This window comes from Ornithorhynchus anatinus, chromosome X1, assembly GCF_004115215.2.
Source record: "Ornithorhynchus anatinus isolate Pmale09 chromosome X1, mOrnAna1.pri.v4, whole genome shotgun sequence".
Classification (NCBI taxonomy): Eukaryota; Metazoa; Chordata; class Mammalia; order Monotremata; family Ornithorhynchidae; genus Ornithorhynchus; species Ornithorhynchus anatinus.
The window spans coordinates 123,428,674-123,454,764 of NC_041749.1; the positions used below are offsets into that span (position 1 = coordinate 123,428,674).

At 49.7% G+C, this 26,091-nt stretch overlaps 1 protein-coding gene across 2 annotated transcripts in view; it reads right to left on the reverse strand.

Annotated features, from left to right (window-relative positions):
- Window positions 1-5,002: 5,002 nt before the first annotated feature.
- Window positions 5,003-26,091, reverse strand: part of CDH11 (cadherin 11) — a 38,154-nt gene continuing 17,065 nt past the window's right edge. Inside the window, exons 6-11 of one of the 2 annotated variants that reach the window (XM_029050444.2) lie at window positions 20,822-21,075; window positions 19,788-19,924; window positions 18,615-18,748; window positions 18,252-18,369; window positions 9,350-9,601; window positions 5,003-7,704 (exon numbers count right to left, since the gene is read on the reverse strand). In XM_029050444.2, the coding sequence (XP_028906277.1) occupies window positions 7,208-7,704; window positions 9,350-9,601; window positions 18,252-18,369; window positions 18,615-18,748; window positions 19,788-19,924; window positions 20,822-21,075 (1,392 nt within the window). In that variant the 3' untranslated portion in view covers window positions 5,003-7,207. Of the gene's footprint in view, window positions 7,705-9,349; window positions 9,602-18,251; window positions 18,370-18,614; window positions 18,749-19,787; window positions 19,925-20,821; window positions 21,076-26,091 lie in introns of those variants that run through there. The other variant, XM_029050445.2, reaches the window with a different exon arrangement.

Consider the following 26,091-nt stretch of genomic DNA (forward strand, 5'->3'; position numbering starts at 1 on the left):
CAGACACATTCCCTGCCCACAATCAGCTTACATCTAGAGGAGAAGCTTACAGTCTAGAGGTGCTCAATAGATATCACTGGTGATGATGATGTTTTTCCTCCTCCTCCCAGTATTTGTGAATAATGTGTTTGTCTCCCTCTTCAGATTATAAACTCCTCAAGGGCGGGGACTGTGGGTTTTACTTCTGTTGTACTTTCTCAAGTACTTAGCTCGGGGCTTTGCCCTCAAGAGGTAATCGATTAATGCCATTTGTTGCTTGATGGATAAATGATGAAATCCTTCCCTCTTCTAGGAAAGAATTAACACCAGAGAAAGCGTTTGAGGATAAAATAAAATCCAGTCCTCTGCTGCGTGCTTCAGGATACAGAGGAGGGAGTTGTGTGGGTTTTCTTGGTGCTAAACTTCTTTTTTTAAATCCACAGAATGAGCGTACAAGTAATAGCATATACCCGCACGCTCCACTCCTCCGGTGCTAACCTTCTCACTGTGCCTCCTTCTCAACTGTCCAGCCGCTGACGCCTGGCTTAAGTCCTACCTCTGGCCTGGAACTCCCTCCCTCCTCAAATCCGCCAAACTAGCACACTTCGCCCTTCCAAGCCCTACTGAAGGCTCACCTCCTCCAAGAGGCCTTCCCAGTCCAAGCCCCCCTTTTCCTCAGTTTCCCATCCCCTCCCCTTCACCCTGACTTGCTCATTTTTCTTTACCCCCCGCCCCCCCCCCGGCCCCACAGCACTCATGTACATACGCACCTATCTATAATTCTGTTTATTTACGTATCCGTTTACTTGTTTTGGTGCGTATAGATCTATAATTCTATTTATATTAATGCTACTGATGCCCGTTTACTTGTTTTGATATCCGTTTCCCCGCTTCTAGACTGTGAGCCCATTGTGGGCAGGGGTTGTCTCTCTCTCTCTGTTGCTGAATTGTTCTTTCCAAGCACTTAGTACAGTGCACTGCACGCAGTAAGTGCTCAGTAAATACGATCGAATGATTGAATGGACCGCTGCCAGAACAGTGTATCTGAAACCTAAGTTGGGGTAGAAGAATCGAGCATTTCCAGTTGTTGTTTAATGATCATCGTGGTACGTTTTAAGCACTTATTATGTCCCGAGCACTGTGCCAAATGCCGGGGTAATGCAAGATAATCAGGTCAGAGTCCCTGTCCCACATGGGATTCAGTCTAAATTCTGCCAGCGGATTTGATTAAAAAAAAAAATACCGCCATCCCGCAAACTGCACCCCAAAAGGGCAATGTTGTGACAGGGCCCGGGACTAGACCTTCCCACTCTTATTAGTGGACGCAAGAGCCTTTGGCCTAAAGGAAAGAGCTCCGGTGCGGCTGTCAGGAGACCCGGGCTCTTAACCTCAGCTCTGCCACTTGCCTGCCGTGTGACCTTGGGTAAGTCACTGAGCCTCTTCGGGTCTGTTTCCCCATCTTTAAAACGGGGAGAAGATCGCCGCCCTCCTGACCTCTTAGATGGTGAAAGCAGTGTGGGATAGGGACTGGATCTGATCTGATGAACTGCATCCAACTCAGCACTTCCACGGGGCTTTGTATAGAGAACCCTCTTGAAATAAACGTCTACGATTATTACCACTATTGCGTTTAGAATGACGCCAACTGAGGTTGCGATTTCCATTTCTTCCCCTCATTCCCCACCCCGTCCCCCCTGCACAATCACTCCTATTAGAAAGCAGCACTGACTAGACGCTGAAATATACAATGCAGTGAAAGTGTAGAATCAGCTCTTCTTGGTAAGTCATTATTTAGTGGGTATTAAAGGCCTGCTTGATGCTGTCAGAGGACCTAAAGGTTGGTGTAAATTTTTCATGCAAATTGGACTTCACCACGTGTGATTGCAGGAGATTAGCGATGACTTCCCAGAGCCAGAACGTCAGGATTTGGGAATAGATTACTGTCGGTAGGGTACTCTTTACCCAGAAAGGTGGCTTGCAGCAAAATCGCACCTCCTCCGCCAAGCTTTTCCCCACTCCTCTACAACACTCCAGATTTTATCAACCCTTCAGCCACTTCTTCTAATGTGTTCCTCCATTTACGCCCGGTCTCATCACGTGTGTGCTTGCGAGTCTGTGTGTGTATGCATGCGTGCACTTGGATTGTTATCCTTTATTCACCCTACCTTCAGCCTCACGGCACTTAGGTATAGAGCCGTAATTTCGTGGCTCGGTGGAAAGAGCCCGGGCTTCGGAGTCAGGGGTCATGGGTTCGACCCCCGGCTGTGCCACTTGTCAGCTGGGTGACCGTGGGCGAGTCACTTCGCTTCTCTGGGCCTCAGTGACCTCATCTGTAAAATGGGGCTTAACCGTGAGCCTCACGTGGGACAACCTGATTACCCTGTATCTCCCCCAGCGCTCAGAACAGTGCTTTGCACATAGTAAACGCTTAACGAATACCGACATCATTATTATTATTATTATTTTATATTACTGTCTGTCTCCCCCTCTAGCCGTAAGCTTCGTGTGGGCAGGAATGTGCCTATCGACTTTGTCTTGTTGGACCCTCCCAAGCGCTTAATACAGCGTTGTGCACGCAGGGCTGTGCTCAGTGAATATAACTGAACATTCGATTTGCTTTTTTCTGATTCCATTTGAGAATATTTCCACGGCCATCTCCCCGGTTCGAGTACAAGACCTTTGTAGGTAGGGAACATTCCTGTCCTTCTGCTGCCTTCTCAAGCATTTAGTACAGTGTCTAACACCATGAAAGGCACTCGTTAAATAGCACTACCAGTAGTGCTAACTTGACTACCACTACAGAGAAGCAGCATGACGTAGTGGAGTCGGAAGGTCACGGGTTCTAATCCCGGCTCTGCCACTTGTCTGCCGTGTGACCTCGGGCAAGTTACTTCACTTCTCTGTGCCCCAGTTACCTCATCTGGAAAATGGGGATTGAAACCGTGAGCCCTATGTGGGGCAGGGACCGTGTCCGACTCGATTTGCTTATAATAACAATGTCGGTATTTGTTAAGCGCTTACTATGTGCCGAGCACTGTTCTAAGCGCTGGGGTAGACACAGGGGAATCAGGTTGTCCCACATGGGGCTCGCAGTCTTAATCCCCATTTTACACATGAGGTCACTGAGGCACCGAGAAGTTAAGTGACTCGCCCAGAGTCACACAGCTGACATGTGGTCGAGCAGGGATTCGAACCCATGACCTCTGACTCCAAAGCCCGTGCTCTTTCCACTGAGCCACGCTGCTTCTCCACCCAAGCGTTTAGTACAGGGCCTGACATATAGTAAATGCTTAACAGGTACCCATTACTATAATTATTATTGTAGACTTTATTGGAGCCACACTAGACAAAGTACCAGTGTCCCATGGGGGGGAAAAAAAAAAATTAAGTCCTCAAAATGACCCACTGATCTTGGGTGATGGGGATCGGGAAAAGGAAAGTTGAGATTGGCAAAAAGAGGGGACAGGGATTGTGTCTGACTTGATGGTTTTGTATCTACCCCAAGTGCTTAGCAGAGTGCTTGTCACATGGTGTGCCCTTAGCGAATACCACAAATATTACGGCTGGTGCTGAGAAATGCGTGCACTTTGTAAGGAAAAGCGAAGATAAGTTACTCAGGAGTTTCCTAATTTCACAAAGTCCTGGCATTCGGAGAGCATCAGTCATACTCTGACCTCAGATGCATACGAATGAAGCCGTTTGAGATGAGGAAACTCTTTCCCGGTAGAAGGGGTCAATTTAATTTTCTTCTCTTTTTCTCTAAGTCAAATGAGCGACTGACTTCTCCACAAAATCCGCTTTAGCCGGCAAAAAATTTTCAAAGTGAAAATCCGTCCGTTTGCACCCACTTAGGCGAGGTCCGTCAAATTTCGAATGCAAATTGATAGCCAGTCGCCAGCCACTGAAGTTGGCCTCGTACACAAGCCCAGTGTCCAAATGCCGTCTTTACCGACTGGCAAATACTATCGAGTTAAATGTTATTCTGCTCCCGGAAGCACTTCCCAATTAATCCCAACACCCTGGTGGTGTCAAGCTGAAAGCCGCCTTAGGGATTGAATTCTTAACCTCGGACATTTGTATACATTTTGCGTGTGGTTGATTCCAATGATCTGCTTTAGGAGTCCTGATTTTCCAGAACACCGGTTGCCCAATATTAGAGGAAAGCCGCAAAAGTCGCAGCACCAGGGAGACGCAAAGGGTCCAGGCCTGGGAGTCAGAGGACCTGGGTTCTAATCCCAGCTCCTTCGCTCGCCTGCTCTGTGACCTTCGGACAGGTCACTGAACTTCTCTGTGCCTCAGTTTCCTCCACTGTGAAATGGGGATTCAATACCCATTCTCCCTCCCACTTAGACCGTGAGCCCCCCGTGGGACAGGGACCGTGCCTGACTCGATTATCTTGCACCCACCCCGGTGCCTAGCACAGAGTAAGCACTTAACTCACACCAAAATCATTATTATCGTTATCGTGTTCCGGGTTCGGGTCGAATCTACCGCGTGGCCTCCAGGAGCCTGTTCAAAAGCTACCTTAGCACGTGACTGTTTTGCGGCCTCTTCAGACTCATGCCGGTTTCAGAGCTATCCTGGGGGGGGGGGGGGGGCGGGGGGGGTGGTCTGTGGCACTTACGGGAAGCAGCGTGGCGTAGCGGATAGAGCACGGGCCTGGGGGGTCAGAAGGACGTGGGTTCTAATCCCGGCTCCACCACTTGTCTGCTGTGTGGCCTTGGGCAAGTCACCTCACTTCTCTGGGCCTCAGTTACCTCATCAGTAAAATGGGGACGAAGACTGTGAACCCCATGTGGGATAGGGACCGTGTCCAACCCGATTTCCTTTTATCCAGCCCATCGCTTAGTACGGAGCCCGGCACATAGGGAACAATAAATGCCACTACTGTTATTATTAATGAGCAGTCACTTTAATCCAAGAATGTGGAAGGAGAATGAAACAGCCAAGAGCCACGGTCATTTCAGGACTAACCGAAATCCCGCTCAAATCAGCGTTTGCCAAATGAAAAAGGACAAAAGCAGTAGGGAAAGAAATTTTATTTTGAAGCTTCTAGGAGGGTTCTACAAACAGCAAAGACTAAAAAAACAAGCCATCTTAACTCTTCAAAAAAGGAAGCAACAGTGTCCCGTCCGAATTTAAACATAAAAAGGAGAAAAATGCAGGAGCTAATTCCAATCCTAATACACACCCAATGGGGCAAGGAAAATATTCTCATCCTTGGTGATGGGGGGGAACCTGTTTCAGTGACTCATTCCTGCTTATGTGCTCTCAGGTGGGTTTCCTTTCTGTCAAATTGAATGGGAGAGATGTGCAAATCTAGCAAAATAGTCTTTGGATTATAAAAATATAAGAATCCACCCCTAACTGATCTGTGGACATATTTCCGATGAGGGACCCTTGTCCGAAATGAAGGAATCAAAATCGGCCCAGGCCTGGCTCGCTACCCAGAAGAAGAAGCAAGCAAACTTTGATGACCATTTGCAGGGCAATGAAAGTGAATTTTTCCTCTGGATTGCCTCCGGCCCCGACAGGATGGCTAATTTTAGTATCTGGCCCCGTAGATTCACCTTGCCTGGGAAGCGACCTTCTGTTTGATAAGACGGTGGGCCTGCCCCCTGCTCTGCTAATATTGAGCTTCCTCGCCCCTTGTGACGGACTCTCCCGAAGGGCAGAGATCACTTTGATTCGAGGAAAAAGCTAACGCTCCACAGGGCGGTTCTGAAAGCAATCTCGACTTCTCTTATTACAAATGACAGTGCCGTGGTATTCAAAGACCGGGTGATTCTCCTGCAGGCAAATGAAAACTCTCCTCCCTTCCCCAACTTCCTCCTCTGCCCCCCCTCCAACCCCAGGCCGTAATGATTTCTCTCAGATAAGATGCCCTCGGGGAGGGCAGAGGGGCCAGGGCTTGACAGCTAAAATTGGACGGGATTCCACTGGGAAGTCTCCCCTTCCCACAAGCTGATCCTGGAGTTTACAACACGGAGCGATTACAACACTGGGCGTTGACTGCTACTCCCTGTAGCTGGACATTATCTTCTACGTAGAGTCGCTAAGCTATTAAGATAAATGCATATTACATAACCAAAAGTTTCAAATAATAAACTGACTTAGATCCAGAGCACGGGAGTTTCATATCAAAGAGGCCCTGGCAGCCACCACAAGTCTTATACCGAGCGGGTACAAAATGCTCACGAGACGATACAGAGTATTATCTAAAAACATCTGTAAAATGTATCGGATTTTAAATAAACACTCAACAAGGCAACAGACAAACTACAAACATATAATAAATAGGGCTAGTAAAAGTCACCATTGTAAATTAGCCAGAACTAGAAATGGGGCCTAAGAAATACTCCGGTTTTCTTAAATGCTTAAGAATCCAAACAAGAATTAAAAAAGAATCCTTTTTATTTCAAATTTTGCTTCTTATATTGAAGCACATATTAAAGCAACAGTACAATGTTCATAAAATATAAGTGTGATGCTGTAACATTTCTTACATGTCAGAATACTGATATTTGTATGTATACTAAAATAAGAACTTTAAAATTGTACAAATAGATACATTAAAAATGACATAGAAATAGAGATCCTCTCACTGCAACAAGACAGAGTTATATCTGGCACATATTAGTTTAAGATGAAAGTATAAGCAAAAAGATTTACAAGAGTCAGCAGTAACAAGTTTTGATGCTCAAGAGACATTATAGTTGTACATTGTACTGTACATACATCATATGGGTTTAAGCTGGCTGAATAGTATATATTTCAAGTTTAAAAATGCACTACATAGAGAGTGTCCAGAGTTTAAGGCGAAATTACAGCTCCGAACTGTTATCCTTTCTCATTTCGTGGAAACTTCGTTGACATAAACGATTGTGATGTTCAGAATACGTAGAAGGTTTTCCTTCCTTGAAAGTTCACGATGAGAGTGTTCTTCCTTCGCTTAAATGTTTTGTTCCTCCAAAGTGGTATTTTTGTTTTCTTTTCCTCCAGTGAAGCCGATAGCCCACTTGGACATTTGCCTTTCGTCGGTCAAGGTACTTCACAGTATTTACCACTTTGATGTCCTGGTTTTGATTCACTTTATTCTCTTGGTCAAACTTAAAGGGTTTTGAATGAGCCTTTTCTGGATTTTTAAAAAATACCTGCTTTTAATGTTTCTTCTGGATTCTTCAGGACGCCGGACACAGTTCTTAAGGCCAGATTCAAATTTCTATTGTTAAGAATCGTCATCAAACGTGTCTTTGGAACCATACAAGTCCGCAAGTTTCTTAAAGCGCGGTCCCCAGTTCTGTAGGTAATCGTAGTCCAAATCCGAATCTGTGGTCGCGGATTCTAAGGAGCTGAGGGAGCCGGCCACCGAGCCTCGTCCTTCGTAGCCGTAGATCTGGATGGAGTCGTAAGGCGGGGCGGTGGGGTCGTTGTCGGCCTCCTGTATTCTCGAGTTGATGAAGTCGTCGACGTCAACGCTGTTGGGCGCCGGACGGAGCCCGGGCCGGGGCATGTACTGATACTCGGGTTTAATGTCCTTGCGAGGAATGAACCCGTTGATGCCATCGGGGTTCTGCAGAGTGGCGATGTCGAAGGCCTCGGTGTCTTCCTCTCCTCCGCCTTCGTCGTCGTAGGTGATGATGTTCTCCCGCACGTCTTCTTCTTCGAAGACGATCAGCGGTTCCTTCTTCTGTCTTCTCAGGGTTACAAACAGCACCACAATGACTACACGCGGGACCGGGGAAGTGGAGGGGGAAATCGACAGGAGAGGTGAGCCGGGCCCGTGTCCGTCGTACATCTCTGTCTTCGAAGAGTCTCGGGGCGGAGTGTCGTACTCTCCCGAGCGCTTAGTGTGGTCCTTTGCCCACAGTAAGCGCTCAATAGATACGACCGAGTGAATGGAGTGAACGAGAGGGCCGTCAACGCTGCCTGCAGAAAGTGCATTCTGCAACCCAGAGTTGGAGCCGGGGCAGATCGGGATTCGAGCCTCAGTTCTGCCTCTGGCCGGCCGTGCGACGTCGGGCCGTTCGCTTGACCTTCTCTGGGCCTACTCGGAGGGATGGGGCGGGGATCGTGTCTACCGACTCGTACTTTCCCAAGTGCTCAGTACGGTGGCCTGCACGGGGTAAGCGCTCAACAGGTACCACCGATTGAGTGCACCAAGGCGGGGACTCTGGGCCGGACTAGGGGAACGTCGCAGACAAATCACCCGTCCCGTTTTTCAAGATTCCCCCGGGGAGGGTGGTCCCACCATGCCCGGGGTCATTATTTCCGACACGGTCCTAGGATCCGGTGATCCTTCTAGTCCGACAGGTTCGGGGGTCCTTCCCGTGGGCGGAGGTCACTGCGGTTGAAAATACCCGGCCTTCTGCCCTCTGCCCATTTCGGGCCACCACGCCAGCTACCCGCGCGGCAACTACGCTCTAGGAAGCGACATCCAGACGCCGTAGGGCTCTGTCCTCGCCAACTGACGGAGCGCTGAAGCCCCGGGGCCTCCTTTCTCTACTCGGTTCCATTCGACGGATTGACCGACACATCTTGTTTCAAGTCATATCTGGGATGGGGAGAGGGGTGTCCCGTTGGACCTAAAAGATTCATTTCCACAGACTGGAAAGCGGAAGGGCCGGGAGGGGCTTTTGGCAGGACCCCCAGGCCCTCGGGTATGTTGGAGGAAGGGATTCCATTAGGTCGGAATATTCTGAGGAGAGTGGCTAGCCGTTTACAGCCAATCGTCCTCTATTGATTTTCCCACTTACTGGAGATTTCTCTACTATCATCCATTAGCCCTCCCCCTCCCTGTCCTCCATTCAGCGAGAGAGAGAGAGAGAGAGAGAGAGAGAGAGAAGGATAACGCAGGTTTGAGTGATTAGGCCCGAGGGCGGAAGAAGAGCGGCCTGTGGGGTATCCTCAGAAAGGATCCCTGCCCCAGCCAGAGGCGGTGAGGAAGGCAGAGGTGTTCAAGGCCACGGGGAGGACCTGGGGTTTGTCTTCCTACTCATATACCCCAGCGAGAGCCGATCACGGGACACAGACAGTTAGCTCAAATGGCTTTTTATACCCTCGGTCCTCACTCGTGCACATTCGTACAATCAGTGGTACCTGGCACTCCTTTTGGGTTTCCTTGTCGTCCCGGCCTCTCGTGCTTTGGTTTCATCTCCTTGTGCTTCTGTCGCCAGCCCCCTCCGCCCCCATCTCCCTGGGGGCCGGGAACCGAGCCTGTATCTCCCCGGTGCACTCCTTGCCCCGGGCTCAGAGCAACGCTTTGCGCACCGTGAACGTTCGACGGACACCCTCTTTCCGGCCACCGCGGGGCATGGCGCCAGCGGGCGCTCAGCCGAACCCCTTCACCCCAACGACCTCCATCCCTTACCGAGCAAGATCACGATGCAGGCGAGAATGGCGATCAGAGCTCCAGTGCTCAGGCCGGCATTGAGGACGTAGGCTTCCGCGTTGCAGGAGAGGAGGGAGCCGTTGTGATCGCACCCACAGACCTTAATGGTCAGCGTGTTGGTACTGCTCATCGGGGGCGCCCCGCCGTCGCTTATCACAATGGGAAGAAGGTAGAGATCCTGCTTCTGGCGACTGAAGCCTCCACGTCGAACATAAACACCGGCAGTGTTATCTATTTGAACAAATAAGACAACCGTTAAGCGTTCGGCAGTTCCACTGGAAGCAAGTCTTAACACCGTCACATTCATTTTCCGGCCACGTCAGGTGGGTTTAACTCTCCCGGATCCCCGTCTAGCTACTCTAAGGAAACGGGAGGCTCTGAGAGTCGTGGGATCCCCCAGGTCGGCTCTGGATCTCGAGACGGTCCCGTGGGTTTTCATCTCTCTTCCCTGCGTTAAGCGATCGGCGGTTGGGGATCAGCAGGCTCTCTGAGCGTGTGTTCTCTTAATTCCACACCCCGGGACGGACACCACTGGGGCGGGGGAGGAAAACGGGACCAGCCGATTGGGTGGTGCGTTAGAAGGAGGAGGACGAGCCACGGCTGGCTATTTACACCGAAGCTCTGAGGGACCCGGGGAGAGGGGGTGGGAGGGGTGGGGGCGGGGAGGGAAGGCATGCCTACCGGCGGATCCGGGACAGAAGGAACGCTAAGGAAAACAGAAAGATTTTTCTGTCCGTTCGGGAGGCGGCTGCAGCTCTCTCTCCTCCCGTTTCGTTCTCGTGGTGCTTTGGAAGTTCAGCACTTCGATAAACGGCCTAATTGTGTTCTCGGGAAGATTCGGCATCAGTTCCGTACGTTCATCGTTTTGTTACCGAGGGTTACTTCCTTTAGCGTTTTGACCGCTACCAGCTAACGAGGCACATAAATATTTCGGGCTTTCAACGTAGTGCACAACCGCTCCCATTAGTCAGTAGTAAAAAATTCAGAAGCTGCTGAAATATGAATAGGGCTTCGGTTTTGCACCGTGACAGTAACGGGATGGCAACCTTTCTCGTGAGAAGCTGGCTGTGAATATTCATTTGAGGAGGGAAACAATACATCTTATTTTTTACCATTTAGAAGCCAGGCGGGCCAGGGCTCTCTAGTTTGCTAGTCGGTCGTGGTTAGAACGTCTCGTTTCGCTCGGTGTTTACCTGCCCTCTCTTTCTGGACGGACCCCTCGGTCTCATCGGTAGATCGTAATTGCAGCCGGGTTGGGACCTCACTTCGCTATTTCCGTTATCGATCAGTCGGTGGTATTTATTCGGCCCTTACCGCGTGCAGAGCACGGTACTGAGCGCTTGGCAGGGTACGGTACGACAGAGGCGGTCGACATGCTCCCTGCCCACGAGGAGCTTACATCTCCCCCAGAGAGGTAAATTATAGTCTGTCGTTTCCCTCTCGCCGTGCGGTCACCAAGCACCAACTATTTCGGTCCCCTTGAAAGCAAAGCCAATTGGATTCTGACAAAGGGAAGACATTTTAGAATTTGACTTTAAATTGGCGGGCTTAATGAATGCCATTATGATTGTGCTTGTCACCTTTTCTGTTTTATTTATCATCACAATCAGTTTTCCTTATTCATTTATCGTGGCGGTTACTGGTTAGATGCCACCCGAGTCGCCGAGTGAAATGTAACTAACCTTGGATTCAATAACCCCCAAATACTGATCTCAGACATTAGTGGGAGTGCCATTTTAAATTAGAAATGACAATCTAGTCTCTTTATCCATTCTGAAATTAGCACATAAAAGCTCTTCACATCCCCGAATTCACTGCATCGAGCATAAAATCTTCCCGGGCGATTAGGCAGGGGCCTCTAGTGAAATCTGAAAGTTTATTTGCATTCACAATAGCTGGCTGGGCGGAAAATGAAGGGGTGAAAATGTTTTATGCCACCTCTTGCTCCCAGGCGATAGCGGAGTCTATGTGGGCCCTATTCAACTCCTCCCTTTCAGGAATCCAAAATATCAGATGGGCAGATGAGGCATTGGCTGTGCATCTCACCCTGGTCCTGCTAGTTCCCCTAACCCAAAACCCACTAGAGAAGAAAGCATAATAACATCCACATCCAACCACCACCACAATAACCCAAACAACTGCATCAGCTACTAGGAAGTAGAATAGTAGTAAGGCTAGGCCTTGATTTCCACTCTCTTTGTCCTCTCAACTTTTTGGAGTCAAAAACCACAGAAGGTTTTTTGACAAAGCACTAAAGGCTGATTAATTTCAGCGAGGATATGGTTTCCAGGGCTGTAACACCTCTATTTTAAGCTACCGGCTTTTGCTGGTACCAAAATAGAACATTTTGGGAAAAATATATATATATATATATATATATGTTCATATGTACATAGGTATCTCTACCCAATGTGAACCTTTAAGAGAGACAATGGAGAACAACTCAAATTCCACCGTAAGAGAAGCAGATAGCCTGCCACGTATCAGATGCCAAAGAAGACCTTTTTCCTCACTCCTCTGTTTATAGATGTCAACTCCCTCTAGCCAACAGTGTCCGGGGAAAAGGAAGAAGGGTCCCATTGCCCAGATGAAATAGGAGCTTTCCATCCTGGAGTTAGATTCCAGTTCTACTGCAGTGAGCCTTGCGTTCCTCATACATTCCCCGAGGGACATCTCCATTTGGCTGGAACGGGATGGAGCGGGACAAGAATTGCCTTTTCAAACCACCTTCAGGGTCCGTCCAGAGAGCACGACCACGGTAGCAGAAGATCTCTCCTCTCAAAGTCAATCGGAGCCAACGCTACGCATTCCCACATCTCCCCCGGTCCCTTGCCTTCTATCTCCTTCTGCCGTCAGTTTCCGATTTCTTCGATCGCTCGGGAGGAAACTGGACCGGTTCCGTCGATTCCCTTCCCTTTTCTCCGAGCTCCACCCTCACCACTCCTTGAAGCCGAATTTCTCAGACAGGACGAATGACTGTTTTACACAGTTTCCCTCGGGAACTCGAGAACTAAGGGGATCTCAACAAGCAACCAAATCAGCATCGAACATCATTCCACTTCACTAAAACCGGCTCCTTTGTTCCTAAGGAAGAACAAAATCTGCCACTGGGGCCCAGTGCTACAGAAAATGACAGGTAACACGAACTGCATGTCTCTGTCTCCCATTAAAGTGCAGGCTCTGTGAGGCCAGGAAATGTGTGTCTTTGCTTAGGAGAACGCTTTTCACCCAGGAGGCCCTTAGTAAATACCACCGATGGATTGACTCCCCCAAACCCAGCAAAGTGGAGAAAATACACAGAGAATTCCAGCAAGCCACATACTCGGGATCCCTGCAGCGTCTTCAAAAATCCCCACAATTTTTGTTGATGTCCTGATGGAAATTGGAAGAAATGACATGTCTAATCTGACTCTAAGGGGCTCGTTTGTTTTTTTCTTCATTCCAAAGATTCTTTGTGTTCCATCAAGGACAAATGGCGAAATGAATAGCAGGCCAAAAAAAGGAACATAATCATTTACATATACTCAAATGGCAGGGCATTAAAAGACATCTGCCATTTTGGTCTGCCAAGAGAACCTCTTCCATATTGGAGCAATTAAGACAAAACAAAACCAAAAAAAACCTTCTCAAAATCTGGTTAGCTGTTTCTAAATTATAAAAGGGAAAAAACAGACCCATCTTTGGATGCTCTCTGATACTTCCTATAAAACTATGCCCTTTGTTCAGAGCGAAAATGTTTGCCGAATGGTTTAATCACGTCCATCAACTCTGAGGTTCTTTCTGCGATGGAAAAGCATCGCAGACTCAGCCTTTCGATACTGAATCCCTTTTCGATTCACCAACTGATACACGCGACTCCGAAAACTCTTCTCAACAAAGGTAAATCAAGCGCATCCTTAGCAAGGTAGATTTTTTTTTTTTTTTTTTTACTAAACCCAATCAATCAATCATTGGTATTTCCTGAACGCGTCCTGGAACTTTACCTTTCTGTGGCTATGCGACCCAATGTGGGACGAGGGTAATGTCCACTGTGGGACCTTCTCAATCACTATCCCTGGCAAAAGTCAAATATGCCAGTCAGTAAGCAGGAGGTAACCATGACATCTTGATAATCTTCTAACCATCCCCCTGCCACTCACCTTTCCTGTCCATCTCCCAAGCCAATCCACAGAAGGCTCATTCTGCATTCGTTCTGGTGACCAGCTGGAGTCAGACTGGCTACGTCCTTTGACTAACGGAAGCAAAGGGTTTCCTGAGAAGACTTACCCTCCTAATAGTCGTTAAGGACAGGGGGAAATCAGGTCCGCCGATGACTCCGTCATCAATGATTGCTCTTTAGCACGTCCCAGCCGATTATATGGAGAAGTCTTAGGAGGAGCTGATTGGCTTCCCTCTTACTGGCTGGCCTTTAATCCTTCCATTGCTATGAGTTCACCCCATCAGAATGTAAACTCCTAGAGGGCAGGGAACTTGTATCTCGTTACTGCTGTACTCTCCCAAGAGCTTAGTGCAGTGTTTCGCACTCAGCAGCATCTCATTAAATACCGGCGATGATGATGATGACAATGATGATGACCATTACCCCCTCAAGATGGGCAAGGGAAATGAAAGAAGATGAAATTCCAACCAATCTCAGGATAAGGATTCAGGGGTGGGACAGAGGAGGAGTGTGAGACTAAAGGAAGATTTTGGGTTATCCGTGGATTTCCATTATCTATGGCCTCTTAGGCTCCGGTCATCACAAAAGGTTGGGCTGCATTATCAGACCTCACCGTCCAATCTCCTTGGACATTCTCCACAGGAGTCCTAATAGTCCATTATTCCCTTCATAAGGATGAGGAGGCTGAGGGACACCAAGGTCATACAGGGCTAGAACTGACCAATCCACAGGCCTGTACTGCCTAACTGGGAAGGAGGAATAAACTTCCCGAGGGGGACGAAAGAGCCAAGGCGAGATTATGAAGATCGGGGTCGATTTAGTGCTTTGGGTGATCTGCCTCCCCTGAAAATAATTTTTATTTCCTAGCCACGTTTTCCCACCTCCCAGTTCTCCGCGTCACAAGTTCTTTGAAAGGTAGAATTGATCAAAGTCTACATGAAACCCGGTGGCTTGTCCAGTCTCTTCAGTGGACCCGGGAGCCTGTCTTATATTTGCATCTGGCCTGGTGCTTAACAGGTGCTTGGCTCAGAGTAAGAGCGGAATAAATGCCATAAGGAATGAACTAAAGCCTGAAGGAATAAAGATGGGGACAGTTTTAGTCTGGCTCCACCCCCTCCGCTGCTCAATATATGGGATGAATGGACACTCAAAGCAAAGTAACAAATTAAACCCTTCCACATGTCCCTGGTGATGGATTTGTAATGAATTTGTAAAGTGTTGTTTACAGAACAACAATGACTAGTCTAAGCATTCCCTCGAGGGCTCCTTTCGAAGCATAATTTTCCCAGGAAGACACACTGCTTGCATATAACATTTTCAAGGAATAAGGGCAACAGAGTTGAAGAGCCAAAATCTGCCATTACCCAGCAAAAGCATCATCTATGCTCTGCGATATCAGCAAGATCAAGAGTAAAAGTTTTCTTTGCAGGAAAACGAGTTGATCTTCCATTTTTAAAGATACCAACTAAATAGAGGAGTTCAGGCAAACACAATGCTGTTTGTTTACGTGGTGGAATGGAGGTAAACACTCAATAAGAAAGTAACTTGATGCTTTATCACAGCGTGAGATAAGCCATTATCTCGTGATTCCTATGGAAAATAGTCTCAGCTGAGAAACTTGGTAAAGCAGTAGGCTATTAATAGGATGTAGAATGTGATTACTTCTTTAGGATTACTGCAATATGTAATTACTTTTGGAAGCTGGTAGAAAGAAACTCTATTAAATGATAATTATAGGACTGTATTCACTTTAAAGTTCTGTAATAGCCCTAAACATTGGAGTTTTCATTAACTGCTTGCCACGGTTAATAAAGTCATTTTTCGTAAAAACTAGCAATTCCCTGCAAGAGGGAATGCAGACGACAGATTACGCTATTTATGAGGGCAAGAAGGACTTATGGCGGGAAAGCCGGTTGACTTGCAAATGGCAATAGGCGCCCTTGAAAATTTTAATTACATCCTAGAAGTGTATAGGAGAGTGCCATTTAGCATATGCACAGAGCCCGCTAACTAAATAGCCACCCCGATGACGGGGAACAGTCCAGCCACAACGTGAAATGATAATAATGTATAAGGGGAGGATGGCTCGTCGTAAATCCACTGCGTCTCTCTCCATCCGCCCTGCCCCCAAATTCGAGACATCATCCCTGCCCTAATGCTCGACACCCCCGTCCCGGGGAGGGCCCGGGACTCTCTTTGCCGGGGTATCGGGGTGGGACGTCTGGCGCTCACGGGTGGTGCTGCTGCCTTCGGTGGGGGTGTTCAGGGTTTCGCTACCATCCAGCCGGGTGCTAAGTGATTTTTCCAGTATCCCGCCTCATTTGCCGAGAAGGAGGGGAAGCAAGGGGCGGGGGGGAGGAAGGTGAGAGAATGGGAGTTGAGGAAATGGAAGGGGTCGCTGTCCCCTCCAGAGAACATCCATAGGGCACCCTTGGGTGCCCAGACAGGATGCTCGAGGCGTGTGATGATAATCATCATAATCATAATCATCGTGACACATTGAACCCTTTCCACCCCATTTGCCTGTACTCCGCCACAAAGGCCTGAGATCCTGTGACACCTTGCCCAAACTGACCCCCGACTCTCTCGTGAGATGAGCGAAACCTTTTCCCTCCCTAAGATAAGGTGATTGGAAAAGGACTAAAATGGTTGATTGGAGTCCAGACCCTGGCAGTTCAGATCAGCTCACGTGTCGTAATTATTTTATCACAAGGGGAACTCGTACTTTTTTTTGAAATGTTTCATTCGCCATCATCACTCCGCAAGGCCATTTCTTTAGAGGGCTTATGAAGCGCGTTAAAAAAAAAAGAACTTGTTTGCATACAAGCGGCCCCTCTCAGATCGTTCAACTCTTCATGAGTATGCAAATACGACTAATTTGGGCGGATTTCGATATGTGGCGAATTAGTCCGCATCCCCCTACATCGACAATGGTTTTCATTTTGAAGTGAAAAATCCACCGCTGAGGATTCATGAGAATAGGGTTACCCAACACCGTAGTGTTTGGTGAAGCACTCGGCTCCGACGGCAGAACTCTACGAGGAAGGAGCGGGCCCTAAGGCTCAGACGTCTGCACGACTCCTTCCTCAGCGTAGAGAACGGTGAGGAGGTGGAATAGGACTTCAGAGGCGCCATCGGCATCACCGTCTTCAAGAAGAAATGGGCGGGCCCGGCCGTGGAGACTGCCGGGCGGCCTCACCGCTTGCTGTTTGCCTGCAAGGTTCTACCCAGAACGCTTTCGGCCAGGGTACTGGAGAACCCAGTCAACCATGCGTGCTACCTGAATCACAACGTAGCTCCGGACCAAATCGCAGCACAGCAGATGTGATCTTGGCAGCACGAAAAGAGGCGGGAGAAACGCAGGGAGCAACAACTGAGGCCCCTATACTGTTTTGTCTGGCAACTGCTACGCGAATTCCACTGCGTGGAGACGCTCACCAAGATCCTCAGGCCTAGGCCGCGATGGAGAGGCCGGGCGAAGCGAGGTTGAAGGTGCCCTGCCCGATCCCCGCCCCATCACTTCTGGAAGGAGCAGGGCTTTGTGGGAGGTCCAGTCCTACTTAACCTATTCTCTGCCATCGCACTCGAGGAGGCGGTGAGGAATGGGGAGGCCGGAGTCGGATCGTGCTTCTGATTCGCTGGGAAACGCTTCCAACTCGACGGCCTGAGCAGCCTGGAAGGTGTTTGCCACGGTCCCCCGGGAACTGCCGGGTGCTGACGACCGTGCTCTTGAGGCACGTACGCACGTGAATCAGTGTGGAGAGGTGACACGGCTCTAGGGGCTGACGACGGGCCCGAAGGAAACCGAGGTTTCGGACCGGCCGACACCCGGGACACCTGACGCACAACCCAAGATCTTCATTGGCAACACAGACCTCAGTGCCGTCACCGAATTCCGTGACCTAGGCGCTACCCTATCCGTCGTTGCGGGGATAAAGAGAGATAGGGGGAAAACAGAACTTAAAAAAGACCAGCATGACTTTCGGGAGGTTGACAGGCAGAGTCGGCCAACAACAGGCCATCGAGCTCCGTACCGAGCAGAGGTCTACGAGGCCGTGGTGGCGTCCCACTTTCCGTCTGGCTGGGAGACCCGGACCTACTACGGAAGAGACACCCCACTTCTCGAGAAGCGTCACGAGCGTCACCTACGAACCGGACTCAACCTCAGACGGCAGCTGAAGATTACCCACAGCGAGGTCCCGGGAGGCGGTCAGCTCCACCGGCACTGAGGCAATGCCCACAGCAACACAGCTTCGCTGGGCTGGACGTGTGAGGAGAATGGGTGACAGCAGGATACCCAAGCAGCTGCTAAATGGTGAACGGAAAGGGGGCACACGCAAGCAAGGGAGGGCAGAATAAACGACACAGTGAAGCGCGGTCTCAAACAACGTGACTCAGAGGGACACTGCTGGGAGACCGCCACCGCGGCCGGACCAGCCTGGCGGACGGCGATCGGGGGAGGGGTTGCCCTCCCGGAGTGGAGGCTTCGCGATGGATCGCGATCCCAAGAGACAGTCTCGAGAACAGAGACGGGCCCCGCCTGGGGCCGACGCATCAGTGCAGCAAGGAATTATCTTTACATGCACAAAATGCGGAAGAGCGGACCTCACCGTCAGTGGCGTCGTCTTCGAAAACGAAGGACAGCGAGAGCTATATAGAGTATTCATTAGTTTTCAACTTCTACTTCATTGAACAGTAATATGCATGAACCTTGGTACAAACCTCTGTTGTCTCTGAGTGTAAAATTTGGATTATGAATAATTTCAGGGGGTAAGCTGAAGATAAATCTTGGTCCATTGGCTGTGTCATCCTTGTCATCAGCACTAATTGTAATAAACGGCTGCAAAAGAAAGGTGACCTGTAAACAAATCATGCTTACGATGGAATATCACTCATTGTATTCTAGCCTTATACTTTGAGGCTTGCCCCCGAAAAGTTTTATTACGAGAAACACGGGTTACGAGTTAAAAGCGTCTCCCAAAAGTCACGCTCCAATTCTACAACCAGAGAAAATCAACGGGAAAAATCTAAATCCTCGCCATGACTCTTCCTCGTCCACGCCATTTGAATGGAAATGGAAAATACCTGGTTGGATAATGGTTTGGTCTGATCACTTTCACAAATAAACGCTTCGTAAGTCGTTGCAAAGTTGGGAGCATTGTCATTGACGTCAATGACCCTGATTGCAACGGGAACTTTGGCTTCCTGGTGGCGGTTGTCTGAGGAGGGAGAAAAAAAAAAAAAATCAAGAAGGAAAATGACACGGTGTGGTTCGTTCCGGGTCCGCTACTGAGCCCAACACGGCTCCCTCTCTCAGGTTAATTCCTTCCCTCTTCCCCCCCCCCCCCCCCCCCCCCAGTCCCTTGGCTTCCTCCCCCTACCTCCCGCGCCCCATTCAGAAATCATCTAGCGCTTGAGTCATTTTCCCTCATAAAGTGGGGCCTCCACCTCAAACGCTTGGAATTACCTGAACGGATGCCTGGGGGGAGGGGAGGGGAGGGCAACAGCTTTCGAAACTGCATTTTAAAACCCAAACCAGCTGATCCTCTCTTCCCGAGAACACTGTCGCTTTCAAGCTGCGAGGAGAAGCTGTCCTTCTCCGGAAAAGAAAATGCCAAATATTGGAAATCGGGTCTCTCTGTCTTTGCCAGAGTGATGAAAAAGATTCATATTCGACTAAGCCTGCGTTGGATTCCGGCAGTCTGTTATTTCGGTTGTTCCGACTGATAAACAACGGTGCTTGAGGCTTGTAGGGACCTCGTTCAGCCGTAACCGGCGTCTCCCGTCTCCCTTCCTCTGCCTGATACAACGCGAATGATCGATACCCCCAAGCTAACCAGCCCAAGCTGATGATTACGATAATAATAATAATGATGATGATTATTATAGTGGTTTCTGTTAAGCACTTACTATGTGCCGAGCACCGTACCAAGTGCCGGGGTAGATACGAGATTATCAGGGTGGACACGGCCCCTGTCCCAGGTGGGCCCCAAAGTCCGAGGGGGACAGAGCACAGTCCCCACGGTCGGGAAACTGGGGCACATAGTAGTTCAGTGACTTGCCCAGGAACACACAGCAAGCAAATGGGAGAGCCAAGCTCCGTCGATTCCCAGACCCATCCCCTTGCCGCTAGGCCACCCCACCTCACTGGGCCTAACTGAATCTCGTGTTTTCTTGGCGAATTTTCTTTTTTTTAATTTTAACGCCCCCACCGTCTCTAAGTGAAAAGGAGAGGGGGACCCCTCGGCAGACACTTACGAATTTCAGTGGCAAAGACGGAGATGTTCAGCCAGGCGGTCTCTTCCCTATCCAAGGGTTTTGTGGTTTTAATAAGACCATCTTCTGGATTAATGTTAAAAAATTGGTCGAGGTCAGTATGACGATCGATTGAGTATCTGAAGATGATGCAGTTAGCCAGTTAGACCAGTGGAGTCCGATTAGGTACCCGAGCATTTGCTCCGCATTGTATTTCGAGTCGCTTTGCGGGGGTCGTGTCTGGGCGAACCTCTAACCAGGGTGGAGGCAAACTTACCTTCTGCTCATGTTTGTTTACCCCGGTCAGACAAGTCAAATGCTACTAGGCCCACCGAGAGCCCGTTCCCCGGACCCTTCGACGGGGACTTTCACTTGGCCGACCAGCTGGTTTGGGCCTTTCTGGAGCCCCCAGCTCGGCTTCCCGCCCCCTCCTCCCTACCGCCACCCTGGGAAAAATCTCAGGAAAAATCCCTAGAGTCCAGTCAGGCTGTGGAATGACGCTTATATGACGCGTCTAAGCGCGTCGCGGGCGGGGAACGTGCCTACCGACCCTGTTGGATGGGACTCTCCCAAGAACTTAGTACAGTGCTCGGCACACAGTAAGCGCTCGATGAATACCGTTGCTGGGTCGACTGAGGGATGGAGAGTGCGACAGAGCTGCCGGCGGCTCCCGGTCCCAGAGGTTAGTCCCGGAACCCGCCGGAGCGGTCAAAGACGCACCAACGGAGGTCATCTGTTTCGAATAGGCCCACGACACAAATCCAGTCGACACTCTGCCCGTGAGCCAAGTTAACCGCCGTGGTACGGCCGCGGTGCCGTGTGACCCACACGCTCTACCTCTGTCTGGGCAACTCAGGCTCTTGTTTGTTCTTTCAAGGGGTCAGGGTTTGTTGCGTTGGGCTTGTGGTCCGCCGGGAGCCACGATTTTCTTTTCTGCCTCCCTCGCTCACGGCCAGCTATCCCTCCCCATCACTTACGGGGACGTGATTCTGGGCATTAGCCCCGCGGGCGCTACGGGCGGCATGAGGAGCCAGTACCTTATCGGACTGTTGGCAGCATCGGGGTCTTTGGCATGAACTCTTCCCACTACAGTCCCAGCAGCCGCGTTCTCTTGGACTTCGTGAACGTAACTGGGCGCGAGAAACACGGGCGGTTCGTCGGCATCTTCCACTGCAATCTTCACAGTTACCGTGTCCTTGAACGGCCCGTTGCTTATGAACTTGGGGTCGATGTGCACGTTGGCTGCCTCCACCTTCAGACTGTAAGCTTTTTTGGCTTCAAAATCTACAGGCTGGGTGACAGGGAGAAGACCGGTCATCAGTCCCACGACGCGAACTGAAGGGAGAGGCTCCCGCCAGTCTGACGGGCTTGCTGAATTCCTCTCCATGGAGTCGCGCTAAGGATTGTTGTGGGTTTGTTTATTTCTCTGAGAGTGTACCGTGTGCCAAGCGCTGTGCTCAGCAACGGGGTAGAAATAAGATAATCAGGTCAGACACGGTCCCTGTCCCATATGGGGCTCCCATTATTCTAAGTAGGAGGGAGAACTGGTATTTATTTCCCATTTTGGAGAGGAGGACAGCGAGGCCCAGTGAAGCGATTGGCCCAAGGCCCAAGACCTCACAGCAGGCCAGTGACAGAGCCGGGTTTAATGATAATGTCGGTATTTGTTAAGCGCTTACTATGTGCAGAGCACCGTTCTAAGCGCTGGGGGAGATACAGGGTCATCGGGTCGTCCCACGTGAGGCTCACGGTTAATCCCCATTTTCCAGATGAGGTCACTGAGGCCCAGAGAAGTGAAGTGACTCGCCCACGGTCACACAGCTGACGAGTGGCAGAGCCGGGATTAGAACCCATGACCCCTGACTCCCAAGCCCAGGTTGCTTCCACTGAGCCACGTCCATCTTCCCCCTTCTAGACTTTCAGCCCGGTCTGGGCGGGGATTGTCTCTCTCTATTGCTGAATTGTACTTTCCGAGTGCTTAGTACAGTGCTCTGCACCCAGTAAGGATTTAATAAATACGATTGAATGAATGAACGAACCCAGCCCTCCCAACTCCCAGTTCTGTGAGCTACCCACTAGGCCACGCTGCTTCTCTAAGAGAAGCCCCTGTAGAGCAGGGTAGCCGGCGATCCCCACGGCCCCGAAGATGGGATGCGAGATATTGCAATTAGCTGTGATAGTCCAAAGATATCAAACAAGATAGCGAATGAGAAGCAACACAGTTGAGGGGAAAGAGCCTGAGCCTGGGAGTCAGAGGACCTGGGTTCTAATCTTGGCTCTGCCACTTGTCTGCTGAGTGACTTTGGGCAAGTTACTTCCCTTCTCTGGGCCTCAGTTGCCTCATCTGTAAAATGGGGATTAAGATCGTGAGTCCTATGGGTCCAGCCTAATTATCTTGTAGCTACCCCAGCGCTTAGTACGGTGCCCGATACATAGTTACGTGCCTAACAAGTACCATGAAAGACAAAAAAAAAACCTAACAAAATCCCCAAACCCCCAAGATACCTCTCCTAAATAGGAGAAGCAGCATGGCCTGGTGGATGGAGCACGGGCCTGGGAGTCAGAAGGACCTGGGTTCTAATCTCAGTTTTGCTACTTGTCTGCTGTGGGACCTCGGGCAAGACGCTTCGCTTCTCTGGGCCTCAATTACCTCATCTGTAAACTGGGGATTAAGACAGTGAACCCATGTGGAACGGGGACTGTGACCAACGGGATTTCCCTGTATCTACCCCAGCACTTAAAACAGTGCCCGGCGATAGTAAGTGCTTTAATAAATACCACGATTATGATTATTAAATAGGAGGGAAAGAACGTTGAGATGCTCTGTGGTACCACAGCTCTATCGCAAGAGAGCTCTTCTTTAAAGGCTCTATGGTGCCTGAGCAGTGATGCTTTGTATTAGCACCAGAGGGTCAGTTTATTAACCTGGGGATCCTTTAGACTGCGAGCCCCATATGGGACAGGGACTGCGTCCAACCCAATTAGCTTGTAAGTACCCCAGCGCTTAGTACAGGGCTTGGCGCGTAGCAAGTACTTAATGCCACAGTCATTAGACGATAAACCCGTTGGGGGCAGGGAACATGCCTACTCACTCTGTAGTACTGTGCTCTCCCAAAAGCTTCGCGCAAAGCCCTGTAGTAGGTGTTTGGGAGAGCACAATCCAGAATACTGCACAATTGAGTGCACACCCTGGGCGCTCAATAAATACCATTGATTGGTTGGTAAGCAGGTGTGTTTACCGAGTTAGTCTGTGGATTTGGATCTGCAATCTCTGCGCTCTTGGTATTCACCCCACCCTCGGCCCCCGAAGCGCTTGCGCACGCATCCGTAATGCCTATCTCCCTCTCTAGACTGTAATCTCCTTGGGGCTGGGAAATGTGTCTACCAACTCTGTGGTATTATATTCTCCCAGGAGTTTAGTACAGTGCGCCGCACACAGCAAGCGCTCAGTAAACACCACTGATTGCTACGTAGGGGCTGGCTGTATGGTAACACAATACGATTTTAAAATGAATGCCAGGATGATTGTTTTTATTAGCGCCAAAGCATGAGTTTATCCGGTGATCTTTCGGCTTCCTCGCTAAGCGGGCATGGTATAGAAGTAGGATGGTTGAAGGAAAATTGAACAGCTCATTTTTCAGCCTTTCTGAGCAGTAATGTAAGACGAACTGTAGGACCCTAGGATCTTTTAACGTTTCCCACCTATTGCACTAAAAGGGGATCCAACCATTTTGACGAATCATGGGGTGACATGAGGGAACTCAGGAGTGGGTGAGAAGGGAGACAGATGGGACTTGTTTTCCTCTGCTGGGGCCTGTCTCCACTGGACCAGCATTTCCGTGTGGGTGGGAGAGGAGAGGAGCAGGAGGAGGAGGACTGACTGGGCAGGGAAACTAGGGAAAATGGAAGGAGGCCAGGGATAGGGGGGTTGGAGGAGGGATTTCAGCTGAAACCTCGAGACCACCAGTTCAGGTCCCAAATGGGTCAAAAGCCCCCGCCCTACACTACGCTATGGATCGGTGGAAGGAATTTTTCCGTCCACGGAGGGAAGAAAGAAAACGTCTAAGCGATCTCCTGGTAAATCAGCTGTCAGTCACTAATGAGATTGATCTTGGCTTTAAGAACTGAAATATTAAGAAGAGAATCAGCAATGTTTAAATTATTCAGGTATATCCACCTGTCAGTTATCGTCCCCAGAGAGTCATTCAGAGGAGAGAAAATGAGAAACGCTCCCCTCTCTGAATGCCTCTCACCTGGATCTTCACAACGGAGCAGTGAAAAACCTTCTCGGCACAGTCAAGGTGCAGATATTTGTCATGAGCCAGCTGGTGGGTGATTTTTCTGTGGTCGCGGAAATTACCTAATATTAATTGGCTCCGTAATGTTTATTATGATTGCAGGGCATTAAGCTTGAGGAGCCCCATCTTCAGTCTGATCGGGTAAAGCCGTCAGAGGGGGTTGATAGATGACAGCAAACTCTGTTGCTCTTCTACGTGTACCATTGGAAACGTGTGTGAAGGGATCTTAGCCACGGCTCTTGGAACACAATTCTAAGTCAGGAAGTGCATCCCCAAGCTCCTGGAATTGGCTGGATAAAGCTTCCTTGAATCCAGAGACCCAATTATTATTATCCAGAGTGATAACAATCATAACTTTTGTATCTATTAAGCACTTACAACGTGCCAGGCATTGTACTAAGCACTGGGGCGGATACAGGCCAAATGGGTTGGACGGAGTCTCCGGCCCACAAGGGGCTCATAGTCTTAACATCGACTTTACAGAAGAGGTAACTGAGGCACAGAGAAGCGAAGTGACTTGCCTAGGGTCACACAACAGACAAGCGGCAGTGCCGGCATTAGAACCCAGGTCCTTCTGACTCCCGGGCCCGTGGTCCATCCACTAGGTAACGCCGAGCGCTCGATAATCACCTCACCCTCAGACCTTGTGAACATATGCTCATACTCTGCCATTTTCCCTCTCTAGAATTTATCTCAATGTCGGTCTCCCCCTGCAGACTGTAAGCTCCTCACGGGTAGGGATCGTGTCTATCAGATCTATTCGATTGTACTTTCTCAAGCGATCGCTACGCCGCTCTGCACACGGTAAGCGCTCAATGAGTACCATCGATGGATTGATTGATTTTGATTGCCGGCTCGTGGGAGTGAGCCAGGTCATTGCTGAGTCCGCCCTTTGGGATTGGAGCTTCCCTCCGCTCTTCGCTTGTCTAACTCAACAAATTAATAAAGGCTTTTTTTTTCCCTCTACTGCCCCCTTCAGAGTTTGAATTTAGAGATTCCGAACGAGTTCAAAAGCATTTTCTTGTCCAAAATAAACAACTTTTGGACGGTTCCTCACTTAAACAGAAGTTTTTCCCTTAGCCTTGAATAAACATGGGGAAGACTGTGAAGATGTAGCATATGCATCTAGCTTGTTTGCAATGTGTGATTTCCAGGGAGCAGTTGAAATGTTTCAAGATCTTGGAGACCCAGCATGCTCATTTCTTAAACATCTGGGGGTTTCACATGCCATCGTCTCCCCGTCCCCTTTTCTCGTTCCCTCGATTCCCTTGCTCCTTTGTATCGAATTTCCTTCTATCTTTGCCGCCCACCTTACGGTTTGCCTTTCACCTAAATCTGGTTGGCCAAGACAGGGGGGAAAAAATCAACAGTTGGATCGTTTGCCTCTCTTGTCCCCCACCTCTCCCCCCTAAGTTCATCCCGCTAAATCTCCACCCTGTCCTCGCCCCTTTATTGGTTTTTCAATGTGGCAGTCCTCTCTTCACTCTTACTAGTCCTGTGGCTCTGGTGAGCAGACAATGGATGCTCAATCAAGACCTGTCACTCAGTGCCAATTTACTGGCCTTCGAAGGCTGAAAGGGGGCGATTTCTCGGTCAGCCAATCGGTGGGATTTATTGAGCGCTTACTGGGTGCAGAGCACTGTACTGGGCCCTTGGGAGAGTACAGTACAACAGAGTTGGTAGAAACGGTCCTGGCCCCCAAGGAGCTTATCTAGGATATACGGAGGCACAACTGAAATGACTCGGTTAAATGGTAATAGTGCCTTGACTTACTTTAGCCAGCTTCCCAACTGGGGCCCAGAGAGCTTAAGCGACTGGCCCAAGGTCACACAAGCTGTCCGGTGGTGGAGTTGGAACTCAACCCCGAGCCTCTCGACTCCCACTCTTTCCACAAGGCCACGCTGCCTCATGATCACAACCGACTCTCCAACTCCTCCGAGAGCAGAGCGTGGAGGCAGTTGTGCCTCCGTATATCCCATATAAGCTCTCTGGGGGCCAGGGCCGTGTCT